The sequence below is a fragment of the Pangasianodon hypophthalmus genome, chromosome 8, assembly GCF_027358585.1.
Source record: "Pangasianodon hypophthalmus isolate fPanHyp1 chromosome 8, fPanHyp1.pri, whole genome shotgun sequence".
NCBI classification, from domain to species: Eukaryota; Metazoa; Chordata; class Actinopteri; order Siluriformes; family Pangasiidae; genus Pangasianodon; species Pangasianodon hypophthalmus.
Window position 1 is genome coordinate 29,892,902 of NC_069717.1, and position 7,500 is coordinate 29,900,401.

A 7,500-nucleotide genomic window follows, 5' to 3' on the forward strand; every position below is an offset into this window, starting at 1 on the left:
TCAGAAATTAAGGGATGTCATAATTAGTTTGGATTATCATGTCGCCCCTGTACATTTTGTTTTTAATTAATAATCATTCATTAAAAAGTTAAACATGGAAAAAAGAAGAAAAACGTGATTTTTTTTCATTAACTGAATTCAAATTTAATGTAATTTTTTAAAGTCTTATCAAGAAAATGATTTTTTAATTATCTATTAATTATTTGACAGAGTTGACACTGATGGAAGACTGAAACATGCTCTTACTGGAAGTTTGGTCTCTTGTTTGTTTTTGTTACTGGCATCAATGTTGGCATTTTTTCTCTAATTATCTTTAACATGGAGGTCATTTTTATTTTATTTTCTATTTTCTAGAAAATAAGTAGATTCTATAAACAAATTAAAATAATGCACTTACTTTGAATTCATGTATATTTAACTCTGTAAATCAAACAGGCTTATTACACTGTACCTTATACATTTTTGTATTCGGCGGATTTTTAAATTTGTTTGAAAGTTTTTGTGTAAAATAAGCAGATCTGCATCTTTATGGTCTCTTTAAGTGGTTAATAAGACAAAAATAATATTAAAAGTGTAGAGCTGCAACAGTTTTTCTGTTCATACAAGGAAGTTTTTGCATTACTAAATTTAGATTTATAAACAGTGAGTTTATTTTAGATTAGTCTAATAATAATCTATAATACAGTCGAACTTTATCCTTTAATAATAATGTATTACTTTCTAATAATAAATAAATAAATAAATAAATAAATAAAGATTATTTCTCACCTACAGAGAAAAGGGAACAATTATAATTTTTTTTTTTTTACATTTCCGAAAAATAACAAACACATTTAAAGTTTATCGAGGCTAAATATATCCTCCAAAAAAATAAATAAATAAAAATCCTGTCGCGCTGACCAATCAGCGCGTTCTTTGTCAGCTAACCTGACCAATCACAGCGCTAGTGGGCGGGGCTTGTTGCTATACGGAAGTTAAAAATGAAGACGCAGCTATGTGGATTAGCTGTGTACGATGGCTCGTGATCTTTTCTATTTAACTTAATTTTCTTTAAGAATCCGGAGCTGATATGAAGGTAATGACATTAATTTACACTAATTATAATGTATAAATCGGTTCAATGAACATTTATGGGTCATATTTTGTTTTAAGAGCTAGCCAGTTTAACACTTTGCTAGCGTTGCTAATAGAAACTCGGGCTGTGTCCCGAATGAGTGCTTATAGAAGTGCACTTTGTAGGGTGATAAGTAAATAAAGGCGTTTGTAACAAGTGTAGTGCATTAGTTTATAAAATAAACATGTGACTGATGTAAATTCCTCTGCATTTATTTGTATATAGTGTCTTATACCCTGTGTGTAGTGCACTACTTAGTGTCCTGTAGGAGGATATTTGGGATTATTTGTCTTAAAAGCGTGTAAAAGTTAAAGTTAAAAAGAGAATAAGTTAAAATAGTGTTATTTAGAGGTGTAATGTGTGACTCATGTGGAGGTCATGTCTGAGCTGAGTTATCTGAAGTGCACTAATCCCTCATTCCAGCTCCGCTCACTCCGGCCTCGTCTCAAATCACACTGATGTGTCACCACATCCTGAGTCAGGACGCCCAGTAAAGTGCTCGAGCTCCAAATCTCTGAAAGAGTGATCTAAATAAAGATAAATCCGCAGCCTGACAGCACTGAGAGCATCAGCCGTGGCCTCAGAACACAATAAACACAGCATTACAGTCACTATCCGGGTTACAGATCTCACTTAAACACATTATCACCGTTTAGTAGGATGGTGGCAGTGTTAATGGAGGCTGCCTACGTAGGGAGCGTTAGTGAGGAGCAGTCTGTATGATTAAAGCGGCGGTAAAAGACTTCGCAGGGACTTTATTTTGTAAATTGCTGCATTGTGGACAGATTTTAAACAGTTATCATGATCTGAATCTTTCACATCGATACAAACCTCACATGCAGCTTTAAGAAGATGAGAGCAGGAATTAAAGGTGCGGTCCGTGATTTATTTACTGAATTATTTATTCAAATGTCATTGTGTAAAGGTTAAACAGTAAACACACTGTGCTCTGAAAGTGAAGCAGTTCTCGTGACAGGAATCGGACGTGCAGCTTTAAGAAGATGAGAGCAGGAATTAAAGGTGCGGTCAGTGATTTTATTGTTTTTAAAGTTTGAACACTGTAGGATTTGCTGAAGTTTCCTCCCATCTGGTGAACTTTTTAATAAATGAATCTGGTCTCTGTGGCTCTTCAGAACATAAACAGGAGAAACAGCATGTGATGCTGATCACTGACATCCAACCAATCAGAACAAAGAGGCGTGTCTATTAATGTGTCAATCATGTTGCTTATTCACTCTCAAAGCTCCGTCTTTTTCACTAGGATTCACAGTGTGTGTGTTCGTGTGTGTGTTTTGTGTGTGTGTTCGTGCATGTGTGTGTGTGTGTGTGTGTTCGTGTGCGTGTGTGTGTGTGTGTGTGCGTGTGTGTGCAGGCGGGCGCCTCGTGTGTGTGGGCATCGTGTTGTGGTCTGCTGAACGAGGTGATGGGGGCGGGAGCAGTGAGAGGACAGCAGTCCGGGTTCGGAGGAGCCGGTCCGTTCCGCTTCGCTCCGTCTGCCGGATATTCCACACACACACACCCTCACACACACCCTCACACACAGACTCGTACTCACACACACTCACACACTCATCCTCACACACACTCTCACACACAGACTCGTACACACCCTCACACACACACTCATCCTCACACACACTCTCAAAGACACACTCACACACACACACCCCCTCACTCACACACACTCAGCTGTCAATCATGTAGGGAGAGCTTCTCCATCTTCAGGAGGAGGGTGAGCATCTGTCTTTCTCTCTCTCTCTCTCTCTGTCTCTCTCACTCTCTCTCTCTGTCTGACTGTCTCTCTTTCTCTCTCTCTCTCTCTCTCTCTCTCTCTCTCTCTGTCTCTCTCTCTCTTTTTGTCTCTCTCTCTCTCTCTCTCTCTCTCTCTCTCTCTGTCTCTCTCTCTCTTTTTGTCTCTCTCTCTTTTTGTCTCTCTCTCTCACTCTGTCTCTCTTTCTTTCTCTCTCTCTCTCTCTCTCTCTCTGTGTGTTTGACTGTCTCTCTGTCTCTATCTGTCTGTCATGCTGGAGAAGTAGAGAAGCTGAGAGAATCTCCTGCATATTTGTGCACTAGAGAGTTTCTGTGGAATATTTTACCCTCCCTGCCTCTCTCTCTCTCTCTCTCTCTCTCTCTCTCTCTCTCTCTCTGTGTGTGTGTGTGTGTGTGTGTGTGTGTGTGTGTTTGTGTGCAGTATGTGTGTTGTGAGTGTAGGCGGAGTTTCTGCTCAGTGTGTTCGGTTCTGCAGGAGAACCTGAGGATCTGCTGCACGTGTAACCTGCTGAAGGCGACGGCGTTCCAGCGGCCGCGCCTCATGAAGCTGCGCGTTAAAGACCTGCGACGCTACTTAACACTACGCAACATCAACACCGACACCTGCAGGTACGGCGGGGGGAGTGCAGAGTGGGCGTGGCCTAATATTCTAATGAGCTCTCTTCATCGACAGCTCGCTTTTTTTTCTCGCTCACAGAGAAAAAGAGGACTTGGTCAATTTAGTGCTGTTTCACCAAGGGGTGGAGAGCGAGGATGATTCGGACACGCCCACTTTACCCACAAGCCCACTGTACACCCCACCCACTACAGACTCCGCCTCCGTGCTCTCATCTGCTCACGAAGAGCCAATCAGCAGGGACGATGGCACAGGATCCACCAATGAGGTTTGTGTAAAGTGGGAAAGGATGATGCAGGGATTAGCATGGAGGGAGGAGTCACTCTGAACCTGCCGTGTGTGTGTTTGTGTGTGTGCGCGTGTGTGCGCGTGTGTGTGTGTGTTTACAGCAGCTTGTCGACTCTGCGTCACTTTTCACCCTCGAGCCTACAGAACAAACCCCAGAGGTGAGAGGAAGAAAAAAAAGAAAATAATCCGTTGTTGTTGTTGCTGTTGCTGTTGTTGTGGTTAATGGTGTAAATGAAGTGTTTTCTGATTGGTCAGGTGGTGCGGAGGGCGGGGCGAGCGTCTCTCTCCGACCTGTCGTGTGTGGATGACGTGGAGCAGCTCACGGTGCGACAGCTGAAGGAAATCCTGGCCCGGAATTTCGTCAACTTTTCCGGCTGCTGTGAGAAGTGGGAGCTGGTGGAGCGAGTGAGGAGACTGTACACAGAGAACGAGGACAACCGCAAGTCCAGTGAGTGTGTTACACTACACTACACACACACACTACACACACACACTGTAACACACACACACACACACACACACACTCGAACACACTGTAACAAGTTGATCCAGTTTCTATCTCATTTGTCTTGTCTGTTTCAGTGGAGAACGTGAGCCACGCTGTCAGCACAGGTAAGAGACACACACACACACACACACACACACACACGCCTGTTATAATCTGTATGACCTTTATAACACATGTATAAACACTACCCAAATCTTTTATAAAGCAGCATTGGAGAATTTAATAAAGGTCTCGTCACAAGGCGACGTTAAAGATTTGTGATAAAATGATCAGAATTGTTCCTCTTAATCTCTATTATATATATATTTTACTAACAGCTCATTTATTACACACTGAGAAGGTGTAGATGGTATACGTAATGCTTTATAACAGAGATATAAAAGCAGATTTGAGCACCGCTTTCGACTCAGAGCATTAAAATCGTTTATTCAGCTGGCGTATGTCCTCATGAATAATTAAATGAATTAATTTTACTGTAGTGTTGAATTGTTACTGCAGCTCCAGCGTTTCAGTGTTTAATTTCACCGTAAGGGGAAAGGGGACACATGCACGCTAATTCATCTCAACGATGACGTAAATCTTACATAAATCCTCCAGAATCATGTTATAAAATGTTTATGCAGTGCTTATAAACGTCTTATAAAGTCTTTGGTAACTGGTGAAGAGATGTGTGTGTGCATGGACGTCTCTGTGTAAATCAAACAGATGAAATATTCTCAAATTGTACAACTTTTACGTTATTTATATAAAGAATTCTGCATGTACACGTTGGTCACATGGTTCAGTGATTTTTAATATAACGTCTATATTAATACTCAGTCCTAAATCAGTCGCTCTATTCGTTTACGTTCGGGTCACTAGGGGACGTCCGCCATTTTGTGAGACGATCATTAGATAGATTTTGAGTGAAAGTGCTGCGTAATTTGTAGTTTGACTCACAAAATGGCGACCGCGCTATGAAATCTATCTGCACACACACCTCGGCGTTAGAGTGGACACACAGCCTGTGAATGGAGCATGTATTTTACCCATAATGCACCACGAGCACCATCATCACTGTCTTGTAGCGTTAGGGGGCGGAGCTTGTCCATATTTGCACTAATAGTTGTTGTGATTTTGCTTTCTGTGCTGAAGTCGAAGCTTTTCCTCCTGATGCAGTCAGAGGTAAGACACGGAGGCAACACACACATGCTACACGCACACGCACACACACACACACGCACACACACACACACACACACACACACACACACCCTGCATGATGACAGATGCATGCTGGGAAACTATAAAACATGGAAGATGGAATTTTTCTCATCTCATAGTGCAAATCTGAGAGAAAAAGTTCATACTTTTAGAAAATACTTGAATTTTTTTCTCCTCCTTTGTGTTCAACTCCCTCTCCATCCTCTGTGCGTTTGTGCGCGACTGTGTGCACGAGTGTGTGCGCGTGAGTGTGTGTGTGTGCGTTGAGCCTCTGAGACAAACCTGCTAGAAGTGTGATGTATTGATGAGGAGAGTTTAGTAAAGATGTGTTATGATTACTGAGTGTGTGTTCTCTCTCTCTCACTCACTGTGTGTGTGTGTGTGTGTGTGTGTGTGTGTAGACGGCGGGAGCGCTCGGCTGGCGGCTGATGAGAATCTGTGTCGTATCTGCATGGACGCGGTGATCGACTGCGTGCTGTTGGAGTGCGGTCACATGGTCACGTGTACGAAGTGCGGAAAGCGCATGAGCGAGTGTCCGATCTGCAGACAGTTCGTCATCCGCGCCGTCCACGTCTTCAGGTCCTGACGTCACACACACACGCACGATATGCGAACATTCCACGGGAGACGCCGATGCAGCATCTATTCACACACACACACACACACACACACACCTTGGCTGCGGAGTCAGATCGGCTCCTCCTTCACTCAGGATATATAACGTTCCAAATGCTCTTCTTCTCATTCGTTACGTGTGTGTGTGTGTGTGTGTGTGTGTGTGTGAGGCAATGTACTTGTGAGCATTAATATCATGTTAACGTAATCAGATGTAAGGGGAAGTCGACAAGCCTCATGTTCACCTGGAGCACCAGAGCAATACCTGTGTGTGTGTGTGTGTGTGTGTGTGTGTGAGATTATTGTGGTAAGGGTAATAATGTGCTCTACTTTGTGTTAATTCTTCATTACTCTGTGTGTGTGTGTGTGTGTGTGTGTTTCACTCAAATATGTTTATTTTCTTGTAACAAAAAAATGAAAGTTTTCTTTAATCCATAATGAACTAATAAACTACGTGCAACTTCTTACTGCCTTGTGCTAAAAGAATTAAACGAATTAAAAAAAAAAAAGCTAATAATGCTGTTTGATGATGTACTTTTTTCTTCTCTGTTGGTTTGTGCTTTTCAGACTGGTGTATAAATCCGTAGTTCAGTTCTTGTCATATGGAGGCATGATAAAAAACGATGGTGAAAGATGAATAGTGCAGCTGAACCCATGAGTTACTCTGTTGGGTTTCTGTAAACCTGCAGCCAGAACCTTCGGTGCTTGGACCCCTAATCAGAACCTTCTGTGCTTGGACCCCTAATAACACTATAATGTGGTTTGAATTAGCGAAGCAGATCAGTCCAGGCTCAGTGAGCTCCATCAACAAAGTTCAGGCGCAACTTTAGCTGCGTTCACCATGTCGTAATTGCAAGATTCCGACTTGTAAAAAGCGTTCATGTTCTCATAGAACTCATAATTACAACTTGTAAACTAGGAATTTTACACGAGAGCTCCGACTTGTATCACATGACCGCTTCAAAGTCATGCGGAAACACAAAATGGCGGAAACACAAAATGGCGGCAGCTTCAGCAGCAAAATAATTTGTATAGTTGACTATTATTAGTGTCTCAGTAATGCAAGATTAATCTGAAACGTTTTGTCGTTAAATGTGACGGTGTTGTTTATTGTGCTTGTCAGTGTTCCTATTCTCACAGATGCAGCTCTATGTGGACGAGAGTCAATCTGCTAATTTCACTGGCACACGGTACACCATCTCACACGGATTCATTCTGGCGTACAGAAACGCGTAATTCCGAGTCCGAGGGCGTGAACAGCTCCGAGTGGAACGTCCGGGTTGTCATCTAGTAATTACGGTAATTCCGACATGGCGTGAACGCAGCGTTATTCAAACACGAATCAGCCAATCGAGGCTCGCACACGTGCACACGATACATAACCAG

The 7,500-nt window shown here is 42.3% G+C and overlaps 1 protein-coding gene across 4 annotated transcripts; it reads left to right on the forward strand.

The window, feature by feature from the left end:
- The first annotated feature begins 930 nt into the window (after positions 1-930).
- On the forward strand, positions 931-6,948 carry rnf34a (ring finger protein 34a). 4 transcript variants are annotated; one of them, XM_053236198.1, is made up of 10 exons: positions 967-1,075; positions 2,040-2,134; positions 2,487-2,846; positions 3,306-3,493; positions 3,582-3,768; positions 3,890-3,946; positions 4,044-4,236; positions 4,371-4,400; positions 5,431-5,460; positions 5,901-6,946. In XM_053236198.1, the coding sequence occupies exons 3-10, from the start codon at positions 2,538-2,540 to the stop codon at positions 6,083-6,085; spliced, it is 1,179 nt and encodes a 392-aa protein (XP_053092173.1). In that variant the 5' UTR covers positions 967-1,075; positions 2,040-2,134; positions 2,487-2,537; the 3' UTR covers positions 6,086-6,946. The 4 variants fall into 4 exon arrangements, with proteins under 4 accessions (XP_034162834.2, XP_034162833.2, XP_034162835.2 ...); XM_034306943.2 differs by lacking the exon at positions 2,040-2,134 and having other exon boundaries at positions 931-1,075; positions 3,893-3,946; positions 5,901-6,948; XM_034306942.2 differs by lacking the exon at positions 2,040-2,134 and having other exon boundaries at positions 931-1,075; positions 5,901-6,945.
- Positions 6,949-7,500: the final 552 nt, after the last annotated feature.

Bases quoted from the DNA above. Each gene is read 5' to 3' on its own strand.
- rnf34a (XM_034306942.2), top strand. The intron at 3,947-4,043 runs GTGAGAGGAAGA...CTGATTGGTCAG, and splicing joins CTACAGAACAAACCCCAGAG to GTGGTGCGGAGGGCGGGGCG. The intron at 4,237-4,370 runs GTGAGTGTGTTA...TGTCTGTTTCAG, and splicing joins CGAGGACAACCGCAAGTCCA to TGGAGAACGTGAGCCACGCT.